We start from the raw sequence: 14,104 nt of genomic DNA, 5'->3' as shown, positions 1-14,104 counted from the left end.
TTATTTTTTTTTCCAGACATATATACATCTGTATATGTATATATATACAAAACTTGACTGATTCTATTGAATCCTTTGTCTACTGTTGAATGACTCTGCTGCATGATATGTTTGAAAAAGCATCAGCAATCCCTTCAGTTCAAATGGTGTAGTGGTACATTGCTCTTACTATGGTGTACAGGGCCCTGGGTTCTTCACTTGGTAGGGCTGATTATGGGTTCTTCACTTGGTAGGACTGATTATTTTTTTGCAAAGCAGAACAGTGGCTGGTAGAGGCAGAGTGATTAAAGCAGTTGTAAGTGGTTTTGCGTGACGCTAAGAGATGCTGATATACGGTTAACCGTAGATATACTCAATCTATTTTGGCTTCACTTAGCATCTCGCAAACTCGCTTACTCCCGCTTACCCCCACAGTAATTTCTTTAAAAGAAAAGAAAAAGGGGCATGCAGAGGGAAATAGAATATGAAAGATAGCTAGGGATGTGCAGGACGGGTGTAGGGATGGTCCATAGCTGTCCATTTCTTATACAGCAACAGCTGTGCATTAATACATAGTTTGGAGGTGAATTTGGACACTCAAATCCCAGAAGAGAGAAGGTTGAGGACAAAAGAAATGTCTTGTCAAGCCAACTGGACCGGGTTATATGTGTCCAGTGGACATGTGTGCGAAATAGACAGCTATGTATGAGGCAGTATTTTTTTTGGGGACAGATAACCCCTTTCTTTATTTTTTTGGGGAAGGATTGTAGGTACGTCTGGGGGCGTAGGTTGGGTAGGGAGACAGATGAGACAGCAGACAGTGTTGGTGTAGAATACATGGGGGGTAAACGCATTTGACGGGGTGCGGCGTGGGTGGTTGGGAATCTGAAGCCCATGGTCCTCTATATGGTTACATTGAGGCTGAGATCCTCACCCATGGGCAGTCAGCACTGCACCTTCATGGCCCCAAAGGTGGCTGTGCTGGGTGTTGGACAGGAGGGGCGCCCTGCCCCTTAAGCTGAGTCAGGCAGCCCTCAGTCTAGTGCAGCTGCTCTCCAAACTCTGATTGAAGGGTGCTGCGCACCAAACCCTGGACCTGACTGCAGGTGATAGCCTTCTGTCTGCTCCAGCGGGGTATGGGCCCCATCCCCTGCAGCAGTTTTAGCCGAAGTTGGTGCAGGACGATGGAGATCCAGGTTGGATCCCAGACGTTCTAGGGCCCAGTGCCACAGCCAGATGTGGTGGGACAGATGGATCCGCTGGAATCTGCATTCACAAACGTGCTATGGTATTGAGGTTTTACAAAATATGTTGGTTAGTCATGAACAACACATTTCAAGATTAGTTATAACAGCATGCATGGGTGTTGCATTTAACGCCATAAAACAGATGTGAAACAGTTGCATAACAAACAGAACACATGCATAAATGGAATAGTGTGCATTGTAACCACATGCCAGTAACATTGACGGCAGCAGGCCAGCAGTAATGATATTTGACAAGATATGTTAACATGCAAGCAGTCAAACATATTAACAATAATGTAACAAGTCCAAGGTTAGGGTTGGAGCACAGCATACCCATAGTATGTTGCTGTTTGTGTCTTTCACAGCATACCTGTAGTGTATGAGTAATAATTATTAGTGCAGATGGGGGGGGAACAGAAAATCCATTAACTGTTTATGCTTCTATTTTCCACAACAGTACTGCTCAATACTCTATAGTCTGCCTTCCCTTTACATCTTCCTATGGCCATAGCTTCTGTAGTACAAACATACCTGTTCTGTCGGCTTGGAATGGTATGAGGCAAACTGTGACAAATTTGTGTACATGTCTAGTGGGTACTCGTACAGGTCAGGGTTACATATCTGGAGCAGGAGGGCTACCCTGAACTGCTTTTATTTGAGTGTGCTACTGGCATACGTCCGTTGGTTTCCTGTCTGTGTCCAAGATTATTTGCAGCAGTCACCACTAGCTCTGACAGCATGACTCTTGAGAAACGTGTATCGAAAGCATACCTCAAAACATCTTAGTGCATGACATTTGGACAACGCCATACATAAGAGTGGGACAAAGGCCCATAAATATGGACAATTTCTAGATACTGCTCTTACAAACTTAGAAAGTTGATAAAATAACAGGTTTTGCATTTGCATGGCTTTTCTGATGGATATGAATGACATCTGACACTTGTATGTCTATTATTATTTTCTAACTTTAGTCTGTAATGGTTTGCCACCGATTTATGACACCACTACTTTATGTAAAACAGACCACAAATCTGAGACAGATATCTGGACATTCAGTGAATATCTGTACAGTTGAGAGGTATAATTCGGGAAGACTGCATCTTGTATGTTTGTACCCAGCTGTCATTTGCAGGCATGTGTGTGGGACAGCTACTGGCAACATTTACTTACATGTAAAACCTGTGGGGAGAATATCTGTTAACACTACCTGACTGTTTTTACATTTACTCCCTATTCCTTGTGTGTAGATATGCACACATCTTAGCACCACTCCCTGTATTCAAACTCTATCTGGGTGTGCAAAAGTAACAACTAGGCTATTTCTCATCACACTGAACTTCTTTGGAACTGCTGCTTCTTGCCTAGTAGTTTCTTGGTTAGACAGTCTGAACTTGTAATTCTGTGATGCATGCATGACGGATAGTTATTGTACTGTGCATTACTCTTTTTGGAGTACTACAACATGGAAGGCAAAGGTTAACACAAGGCAATGCTGCATGGTACACACATTGATACTTTACATATTACTATTTACGCATTGATACTTTCCATATTACTATTTAGGGTTCAGAGCTTAGTGCAGTATATATTTCATATTTCATTTATATCTGGTTTTATAGCTACACCATCTATGGTTTCTCCTAACAGCTTGTTCACATGTGCACCTCAGTTAATGTATGCTGTCACAGCCATATTTGCTGTGAAGAACCTGTAGACATTCTATATACGTCTACAACATAATACCAGAATATAAACACAACAGTTTTTTTTAAAGGTCTTTATTGTACTTCAATATTCGTCAGTCATACTACTTTATTTATTCAGTTCATACAGTAACAGTATACTTACTAGCAGTAAGCAATTAACTCCTTCTTAGCTATTTTAACAAAATACTCCAAAATAGATTTGTACTCACCAGCCTGTAGGTGCAGCCTCAGCAGTCTGTCACTGTGTGCTTCCATGTTCACAGTCCTCTCTGCTGCAGCTGTAGGTGAGAAAAATGCGCATTATGCATATCTGTCTTATCACATTCTCAGGCTAGTGTTTCCTATAAACTACTTGATAGTGATACTTGCACACTACTGGAGCGTTCTGGGCCCGTCCATCTTGGATCCACTGGTCCAAGAGCTCCCCCTTCCTACTACGCTTTAGGTCGGCATAGTGGTGTCATACCTGCTCACCAGTCCGGGGGATGCCAGTAGTATTAATGAGGTCATGTGCGAGACGGTCCCAGGCTTCCGCTTTGTATTGGGAGCCCTGATACTGGCCCTGCAGCAGTCTGTCCTCATGGTTTTTAACTATGAATCCAACCATGACCCTGCGCCATTTAAATAGTGCAATATTCCCGCCCTTTGCTGTCTTTGAACCATTTTGAAAATGTTAAGCTCCGCTAAGCAGTGCGCAAATCCGCTAAGCCAGTTTTAACACTGCTTAAAGGCGAATTTGTTTAGCAGTGTTTAACAGTGCGCAAATCCACTTAGCTGAGCTACCTGCTGCTTAGCATTCACTTCTTGGCAGTGGTTACACTTACAAGCATAGCTGAGCATTGCTAACCATTGCTCCCTTTTATTTTTTTAAATATATCAGAGGACTAACTTCATTTATTAAGTGTATATGATATACTTTACATGACATCCGTCTGTGCTTTTGTTACGCTGGTAAGGGGTGTGACTGTACTGTATGGAGCACTTGTGTGTACATAGTTGGTTTCACATGTTATATGCACTCACACTTACAAATGTACACCAGCTACACTACCTTGGTTGACAAAAAAACAGTTGCTACATAATTTAAGTTTACAAAAATAATTTTAACACTACTTTCCCTTATAAAAATAAATTGCCAGTCTTAGTACTCGAACCATGAATGCCTGCATGTAAAGCTGGGACTCTAACCACTACACTATCTAGGCTTGGAAATTTCACTTGTAGATTTGTATTTATCTCCTATGGGATGCTTAAGCTATAAGGGCCATAACGCGCACATCTGCTTAGCTACGCTTAAACATTCTTTAGCCTAGAAAAAAAATATTATATCATTATGTTACATAAGTGAGTATTGTGGTGTTCTGACAAGTCATTGAGGACTGCCATTGGGAAATAATGACATACGTTTGGCTTTCAGGCTTCTATCCTGCAGAGATTTCTACATATCCTATTTTCTATCAACATTCTAAGTGTGCGAGGGCAGTTTTTCAGAAGTGTCCCTATTTTTGTCCCCCCCCCCATTATTTGTGCATTTGTCCACATGGACTGCTGTCAGGGAATAGTGACATGCATTTGCTTTCAGACCTCTATCCTTCGGTAATTCATGCTAATGCATGACCTGTTTTCTATTAACTTTCTAAGTTTGTGAGGGCATTATGTATGATGTGTCTCTTTTCAGGGGTTTATCCCCCATTATTTGTGCATTTGTACACATTTCTTGCTTTAGCAGTTTGCGGAGGTGTTGTATGGCACTTTTACAATGCAGGGGGTGTGTCACAGAACCTGTCACACACCCCCTGCATTGCTTTCCTGATGCCATGTGTATTTCAGTGTCCGCAGACACTGAAGTGATCATTTATTTCATTTCATTGTCCACAGACACTGAAATACTGGCATAATATTAGAGTAATTCTCTAATATTATGTCAGATCCTATTAGAAAGTGCCATATGGCACTTTCTGAGTGCAGGGGCATGTGCAGTGTCCGTGCACTACTTGAACACACGCCCTGCACTCGTTCACGGTTCGTGTCAGTGTAGGTTGAACAGCAGCGTGCCTTAATGAATATGCAAGGTTTACTGCTGTGCTATATGGACACTATTCCTGCACTGAGTTTATTGAATCCCAGGGATAGTTTAGAAGGCTTTATTCATTACTTTTGGATTGAAAAGTGGAATAGTTGGCCTCATTTTCAGGACAGGGAAGAGTTATGGCTGTGCAAAGCTGTTCAGGGTACTGAAATGGGGACTTCATCTGGTAGTAAAAGCTCTGATAGAAGACAAGCACTGTAGATTCCTTTGTAGTCACAGAATACTAGGTCAATTCTTTGTTCTTGCATGGATGTTGGAAGTGAGAATTTGCCTGCACCCTCTGCCTAGGGTATGTTTTGTTGCATTTTTTTAAGATAATGTTTCTAGCTACTTTGTTCACTCAACCATAGTCCATAATGTTTCTAGCTACTTTGTTCACTCAACCATAGTCCATTTTCACTTGGACCCTCACTTGTGGGACAAAACTCTGGTGTGAACTTTTGCCTGGTGGGAGTTTTTACATTAATAATGAAATATTTTTGACTACCTAGGTATTGGCTGCACTCATGCTGAAGAAGAGAGTAGGTATCATGCCAAACCATTGTATGGTTGAATAGGATTTTTGCTTATGGTTTAATTCCTTGTGCCTTGATTAAAAACTCAAGTGGGGTGTATATGCAGTAGAGCTGATGTGGAGGTGTCACTTTGTTACACTGGTAATGTAGCCTCTAAGGTGACCTCACCATCCTTTGAGGATGGCTGCTATCAGATCATGTCCACTGGCAATGCATTAATGAGAGTTGCACCTATGCAACACACCCATTTTGTGTTCCTGTGTGCAAGACCAGCTAATACTTTTTGCTGGCTTGTTCAGCATCTAGGCTGCAAATCAAATCAACCACTTTTCACTGTGCCATGGAGATTTTTCATATGCAGGATTTCTTTAGGGTGCAGCCGTTCTTAGAGTGTGTGCATTTTGGGGATGTGAGGGTGACATATCTTTATTTTATTCACTTGTTTCTTGCAAATAGTGATGTCAGCTTAACCCCCAAGAGTCCGTGATTGCCAGTATACATACTAGTTCATTGCTGAACATGAACCTCTACATCAGAGGTTAAAGATTCTGTCCTGGAAAAGAGTGGATTGCTGACTGCAGGTGTGGGGGAGTTTTGGATTTTTCATTTGCAGTATTAGTCATTGTGATGGATGGTGCCGATGAAGTGAGAAAACACCTAGGATGAAGCAGTAAGCTTACTGTTTAGTCTGTTTCTCTGTCTTCACCTATGATCATGATCTTTGAACTGAGTAGGATCAGGCTCTTTAGAAAGTAAGTGAATAACATATTGATTTAAATGTATTGTAGCTTACAAAGAGAGGGACGAGTGAAATGCATTGTGGTATGTGTTAAATGGAATAGTAATTAAGAGCTGGTTTGTTGTGAAAAGTTTGTGCTGTTTATACTAATTTGTGGTACATAATTCAGCATTGCAGATGACCTTCACACTTGAATATTCACTGGTAGAGCAGTAGAAAGGCTAAATGGAGTTTACTTCCAGAGATCCATGATCAGAGACACATTAACTAGTTCCTAGCTTGCTTACTTCCTTTGTGAAGGAATGTTTCACTCTTTACCTGAGTCTCTGCATATTTAATTAACTTGTACTCTATTTTCATACTCAGATCTACATAAAAACTCCTTCGGGTGAACTGCAATCAGTTCTTTTGCAAGAAGCACCAGCAGTAACAACAGCTTCATCCACTTTATCATCATCATCGTCTGCAAGCACAGTGCAACGAACAACGCAGGCAGGAGGAAGCAGAAAATCGACATCTACACAACGCAAAGAAAGGACTTTGCCCAAGATTGCCCCAGCTGGAGGAATCATCAATTTGAATGCTGCTCAACTTGCAGCAGCAGCACAAGCTGTGCAGACTATAAATATTAATGGAGTTCAAGTACAAGGAGTGCCTGTCACCATCACCAATGCAGGAGGTAGGCCATTGCAGTCGAACAGTGCTGTACCGGGGATGTCAGAGAGGCATGTCTTAAACTCTCCTTCACTAGTATCCTAGTATTGTTTCCATGTAGTGTAGCCTAGGCTGATATGGATGTCCAGCCACCAGTGAAAGGAAAGATATGACCTCAGAGTTGGTCTGTTCAGCTGGACATGTGTAGGTACAGCACTTTTTGGTTATGATCTTTCCTGATACTGTGTTCATGTTGGTGTGAATATGTTTGTGTGGCTTGTGCTAAAGTTCTTTCTTATATCACATAACTCTTTTTGTTTACTGTTTTACATTTGTAGCTGGCATTGTATTAAGGGTAGTTACATGTGAGGGGTGACGTGTGAATGTGTCACTGCAGGTAATGTCATAATCCTTGTCCTTGGCTTTGCAGCCAGATGTAATTTGGTTATTGCTACGTTCAGTTCAGACTTTGGTGTTACCAGTATCAGTCGAACTGGTTTGAAGCTGGGTTAGATGCTGCTGGATTAACATAAGCCAGTCCCCTCCCACAAGACTTAACCTACCTTTTATTTTTATTTTATTTTATTTATGTATTTATTTATTTATTGACATTTGTTAACCAGGATGTTCCAGCTGGGCTTGTAGCCCATTTTCAGTGGAGGCCTGAGGAGAACAGGTCAAAAAAGCCCACAAACAGTTTACAGAGAATCAAACATTTGAGTCAAAAATATGGTCAAAATCAGTTATACAACTTTAAGCCAGTTCTTTGATGTGAATGGTGAACATGTGGCTGTTAAACTAAATTGGTTTATGTGAGAAGTTTATAAAGAAAAATGCATTTCTTGGGTAATAAGATAACCTGAATATTTTTATTAAATTTAGTAAATATATTAGCACATTTCTGGACTGCAGCCAACCTTTAGAACAGTCTGTATACTTGTCTGCATTGGGACCGGGTACTGATATGCTTTTCCTACATATTTTGATAAAGTACAGTTTTTTGTAAATAACCTTACCGTAACAGGTAGGTATCTGATCACTGCTGCAGTAGTCTTAGCTATATAGGTTATATCTTGGCCAAGGACAGAACAGCCAGCCAGCTTCCAAACCTTAAAGGTATGTTCCACATGCCTAAACCATTACCATCTCGAGCAAAGCTGAAGAAAAAAGTGGCTTGTGTGCAAAGCCCTTCAGAGCTTTTGTGGCAGCTTAGAGGGGCTAGGGCCTTTAAAAATAAAAATCCTCACCCTGGCAACAAAAACACACAAGGGGGATAGAGAGGAAGAGAGCATCTCCTGCAGCAATTATCAAGTAAACATGTACTGTTAAGTTGGTCACTTCTTCTGTAGTTGTATGGGTAGATAACCATAGCTTATTCTGAGAGGGAGGAGGAGGAAGGATGAGGGTCCAGGAGCTCACGGAGGATGGTCTGTGCAAAGCTTGCTCTATATCTAGAGTAGAAATCCAGTATGTAGTGATTTATAAAGGTATATTGCTGCTACTAGAATGCTTGTAGAATCCACCCGTTTCCAAAATGCCACAGATGAATCCACGGCCCTGCTACAGTGATTCTTGACCTGCCTGGAACTGTCTTGTTGTATGCTGTATGACGAAAATTAATAACGAGACAGCCATTTGCAAATACGCTTTAACACAGGTTGTCCTTTTTCTCTTACCTTGATAAGAAATGAATAACTGATCAGAGTTTTTAAATGTTTTGGTTTTAAGGTGATGTCTAAGTTGTCTGAACTTTCAGAAAATGAAGAATACTTTCTCCCTCATTTTTTGGTACTGGAAAGAAGATGGGGAGATTAATAACTTGGCTCAAAGTAAACTCTGATGCTACTTTAAGCATAAATGGATTAGCTGTCCTTCCATTTCATTGTTGCGGTATTCATTACACTAGGGATTCCCTGCCAAGGGAGGCCCAACATCCGGCCAGCATACCAAAGCCTTTAGGTCACTTTAAGGTACACCATACATCACGTGTATACTCCTCACGTAGTGTAGGATCTAAAGGAGATGTTCAGACGAACCGTCATCTGAATTTCTTTGCTATGAATCCTCTGAACGTCTGTTCCATTGCTGGTTCACCAAGCCATAGCAGAAAAGTGCCCTGTTGGGGATTTGTTGTCCTATCTTTCTTTACTATTTTGTTGCTTGTGGGGTTTCTTGCTGTCCAAGAAGGGTAAATGAAAATACGAGCCGGCTTCAGGACACAAAAACTCTATTACTGTGAAAACTTTCGTAAGAGAAAATACTCCAACTTCTTCAGACAAAATGTAAGACAACAGGACACACTTTATATAATGTTATAAACAGTAAATCAATCAAACAATCATTCAATCAAATAGGCCCCAACCCTAATGAGTATTAGTCATTATGAAACAAGTCGTAGGACCGTAAAAACATAAATAAGTTGAATTTAGTAAAAAAATACATCAGCATTATTGCTAAGAAACCAGTTATATAAATACCTCCATTATAAAATATTAAACATACATAAAGAAACGCGTAACAATATAAAACCTAAACTATCTAAAAAGGTTGCATTCAAACCAGGAACATAAATAGATGCATAGGGCACCTAGGCGAGGCCTAAAGCCCCTACTAAATATACAAACATAAAACAATATGTGCTAAATGCAAATTATACATGAAAATATATGCAAAATATAGGTTTATAAAAATGTATATATAGCAAGCTACTGGGTTTATAATTACTACCAAAACCTTAACTTTTTTGTAGATATACATACATAGAGACTCTCATTACTATATGTGAACTATACTGATAGAAATATCCAATGTGTGTTTATATGTACAAGTACCCAAAATGCCGAAAATTGCTTACTATTACCTACCTGGTAAGAGCTTTTATTTTAAGCAAACATTTAATGGATACAGATTCATTTAAACCTGGTGGGATATAAGCTGATGTGCGAATTTGCCACCACAATTCGCACTTCTCAAGCTTTAAGTCCCATGGACCGCCTCTTATATTATGTTCAACTTGTTGTAACACCACAAAAGAAAATTTATGATTAGGGTGCCCCATAATGTGTTTGGCTAGGGCTTTAGTAGTTAAATTTTTGTGGATACTATAAAGGTGCTCATACACTCTTTTGTTTGATTTTCCACTCAGTTTTGCCAATGTAGTATGCATCACAAACTTCACATAAAGCAACATTGGGGAGATCTACCACACTTAGACATACAAGGGCCTTATTTCTGGAAGATAATGGGATTAACAAATCTTTAGGACAATCACCGCAGCTTATTTTCAGAAGGGGCCCTAATTTGAAATGTCTGGTTGAAAAAAAGAAAAAAACAGTAAGGGCTGCCTTGGTATGTCTAAGTGTGGTAGATGTCCCCAATGTAAACATATTAGAATTACTAACAAAACAAAGATTAGTGACAGGGTGTATACAGTTGATGGGACGTTCAACTGTGACACTCAGGAGGTAGTCTACATTGCTTTATGTGAAATTTGTGATGCATACTACATCGGCAAAACTGAAAGGAAAATCAAAGAGTGTTGATGAAACAGAAAGGGGAGATGGTCCACAGATGCACCTTCCTCAGAAGAATGCATGTTCTGGAGGCTTTTGGAGATGGCTCTTCTACTGCCTGGGTGGTGGTCCTCCAAATGCTGTCATTGATTTAATGGCACAGAGAGGGCCTGAAAGGAACCTGATACAGTAGAGCCAATCCCCCCCCCCCAAAAAAAAAAAAACTTGGTACATGCTGCCCTAGCCATTCCCATCAGCTTGTGTTGAAAATCAGATGAATGGAAATGTTAGACTGGGAATTTAAGGTAAACCTCTGGGATTCCACAGTCTTCTGGTTATTCACTGGATGGGTTCCACTTTGTTTGGACCAAAGTCAAGGAAACAGTTGCCAGAATAAATAGGATGGTAAAACCTTATCTGCCCTGGGGATCCTCTTCTTTACACCTCAGAGAACCTCCAGGAGCCAACGAGGAGGAAGGAAGATGTGGTTCAGAAAATTGCAGAGTTTTAACCAAGGTACTGCATCTGATAACCCCCCCCCCCCCATGTTGGGGGAAGGGGTAATTTTAATGGAGGTAGTTCAAAGGGCAGAGGCAGTCTAAAAAAACAAGGATTTTGCAGTCCCTTCTCTGAGAAATCCATTCGGCGCTGCTGAAAGGTTGCCCAACTGAAGAACTCTGGAGGCAGTCAGGGGTCGCTTATCCCTACACCCTTAAACCTGGTGGGCCATCACTTCAGATTTTTGGGTGTTGAGGATAATAAGCAGAGGATACACAGTTCCATTTCTCTTCCCACCACAGATGAAAACCAGGACTCCCTTAGTGCCATCCCATCAGGTGGAATCTGCAGTAACAGTTTTAGCTAGGTCTAGCCAGTTTGCTTCAGCACTTGCTCAGAACTTGTTGAAAGCACTAAATAAACAACAAATTACTACAGCACTCAACTTTCCTTACTTGTCAAGAAGAAAACAGTACTTAAATTAATAAGCACTTGCCCAGGCATGTCCATGGGTCAGCTCCCGGTGTTTTCTTCTGTCCACCTGATGAATCTGGGCATCTTCGGGCAATGTAGCAATTGCCTTATGCACGCTGACAACCTCCTCCTACCTCCCAACACTACAACCTGTGAAAGATGCACTTGCATAGCCAAACTGGAAGCCAAGCTCTCTCCAGCCAAGACTGGACTAGACAGTCTAGAGAAGGTCAACACCTGCACCACACCACACTCCACACACAGTCCTTCAAAACCCATACTACCAAAACTCACACACACAAAGCACACACCCACATTCATGGAGGCTCTCAGTAAAAATTTGCCCAAGCAACAGAGACCTTCCAAGTTGAAACGCAGACAACCACCCCCCAACACTGCCCAAATGACACACAGCCCACAAAATCAGTGTGCCACTCAACCTCAGCCCATGAGGCAAAACAATGTACCCAACACACTAGTCATAGGTGACCCTATAGTCAGGCACACTGATGTCCCACTCACCAGGCTAAACAAGGAGAAAGTTACTGTCAGCTGCCTGTCGGGTGCCAGGATCTGCCACATAACGCATGCACTTAGGTCTCTCCACAAGTACAAATATGACTCTTGTCATTGTCCATGTTGATGTGAATGACCTGAGACGTACCTCCCTGGACCGCATGAAAAAAGACATGGAGGAGCAGGTATGACCCTAGCCCTGAGTAGCATCCTGCCATCGCCCAGAATATCACAGTACAAGGACAAAATAAGTGACTTCAACAATTGGCTAAGCTTCTGGTGTCATTCTAAGGGGATCCAGTATCTGTCTGCCTGGGACGACATGGTCGACAGACCACTATGCTTTGCTAGAGATGGCCTGCACCCGTCACCCCTGGGATTCCGGATACTGGCTAAGGTTCTTGCCACCCCTATAGTGCCTTTTATAGGAAAGGTTCAAATGCTAAATTCACCACCGTAACAGGTACAAGCAAGCAAACTCTGAGGTAATGCTACTCAATGCTAGAAGTCTAAACCTCAAAATGCACTCACTCGAGTGGAGAACATCGACATCTGTGCAGTGACAGAGACCTGGTTCAAGGCTCCAGAGCGCACCCCTGCATTACCAGGCTATAATTATACCACACCTTTCTCCCAGCTAATCTGGACCGAAACACTAAGGTGGAGGTGTGTCCATATTCATTAAGCATATCCACACCTCCAGGCTAGTTGCTCAACATAATGCATCCGAAATTACCAAGTGCAACTAATACTGGGCAAGACTGCAATCCAGGTTGTAGCTTGTTACAGATCTGCCACCATGCCCTAGGATTTCCACTCTTTATTTCTTAAGATACTGGAAAATGTTAAGGTATAATCCAATACCTTAATTATGGGCGATTTTTAACTACCCCACTATCAGCTAGAAAAACTACTCGTGTACCAACTCATTCGCTCAACGTTTTCTGGAATTCGTAAATTCCAACACCTTGGATCAGCTTGTCCACACCCCCACCAGGGGCAGCAGTATCCTGGACCTGGTCATTACCAATATGGGTAACCGGTGTTCCACGCCAGAGGTCAACTCCTCGCTGGTCAGATCCGACCACAAGCTAATCACCCTAGACATCTATATCCCACCCCACCCCCACCCCCATTAAGGAAACCACCGCCAAAAACTACTCCAAAGCCAACTTCATGCTTCTTAAGACAGAAGTGGCAAACTTCACGACACCCATCCCGACGGAAAATAGAGGTACGCCTGCTGAATCTTACACAAATGCACTGTATAAGCACATACACGAGTGCATGGATTGTGCCATCCCCAACAGAACCAAGATGCTATCCTCCAAAAAAAAAAGCCAATCTGGTGGTCCGCTGTCATAAACAAACTCTACAACAGAGGGAAGAAGCTGTTGCAAAAAAGAGTAAAATCACAAGATTGGAGGAAGTCCCTGGGCAGCCTCAGCAAAAAGCTGAGATCCCTCATAAAATCATCCAAAACCAGTTATGAAAATAAAATCACCACTGATTCCAAAGACAACCGCAAAGCATTCTACAGCTATGTCAAGAATCTCAGTGGCAACACTCAGATCTGCTCTGAGCTACAGCACAATGGCAGTAAATATACAGAACCAACCGATATTGCCAATATTCTGGCAGATAGGTTCAGTGCTAACTTTACCCCCCCCCCTCTCACCCTCCAAAGGGCCCATCTTAATACCGGTAGAATGCAAAGCCCCTGTAGTCACGGATAAACAAGTAAAGACCGCACTCTCCAAAACCAAGAACACAGCATCCATAGGACCAGGCAACATCCTAGGCTGCATACTGCACGAACTACAGAATGAACTGGCACCCCAACTAAGTACCATGTTCAATCATAGCCTCACCTCAGGCTATGTCTACTGAATGGCGTACAGCGACGGTTATCCAACTCCACAAAGGGGGTGCCACCATGGACCCCGGAAACTACTTCCCCATTATCCTGACGAGCCTGGACTGCAAGGCCATGGAACGTATTATCTTGGAGCTTATAGAGAAAGACATAGGTAATCTCCAAACCCTGGACCCCACTCAGTTTGGGTTTGTAAAAGGTAGATCATGTCTGGTAAACCTGATTAACTTATTTGAAGCAGTCACTAGAGCTATAGACAAGGGCACGGTAGCGCACACAGCCTATCTTGACCTCGC

General features: G+C 42.0%; 1 protein-coding gene across 1 annotated transcript in view; it reads left to right on the top strand.

Annotated features, from left to right (window-relative positions):
* SP2 (Sp2 transcription factor) overlaps nucleotides 1-14,104 on the top strand; it is an 870,724-nt gene that overhangs the window by 402,627 nt on the left and 453,993 nt on the right. The window contains exon 4 of the mRNA XM_044054737.1: nucleotides 6,645-6,957. Within this exon, the coding sequence (XP_043910672.1) occupies nucleotides 6,645-6,957 (313 nt within the window). The remainder of the gene's footprint in view (nucleotides 1-6,644; nucleotides 6,958-14,104) is intronic.

Source organism: Protopterus annectens, chromosome 13.part0 (assembly GCF_019279795.1).
Source record: "Protopterus annectens isolate FY-2018-M chromosome 13.part0, PAN1.0, whole genome shotgun sequence".
Taxonomy (NCBI): Eukaryota; Metazoa; Chordata; order Ceratodontiformes; family Protopteridae; genus Protopterus; species Protopterus annectens.
The sequence above is the reverse complement of the archived record's forward strand: the minus strand, read 5'-3'. Positions and strand labels throughout refer to the sequence as shown.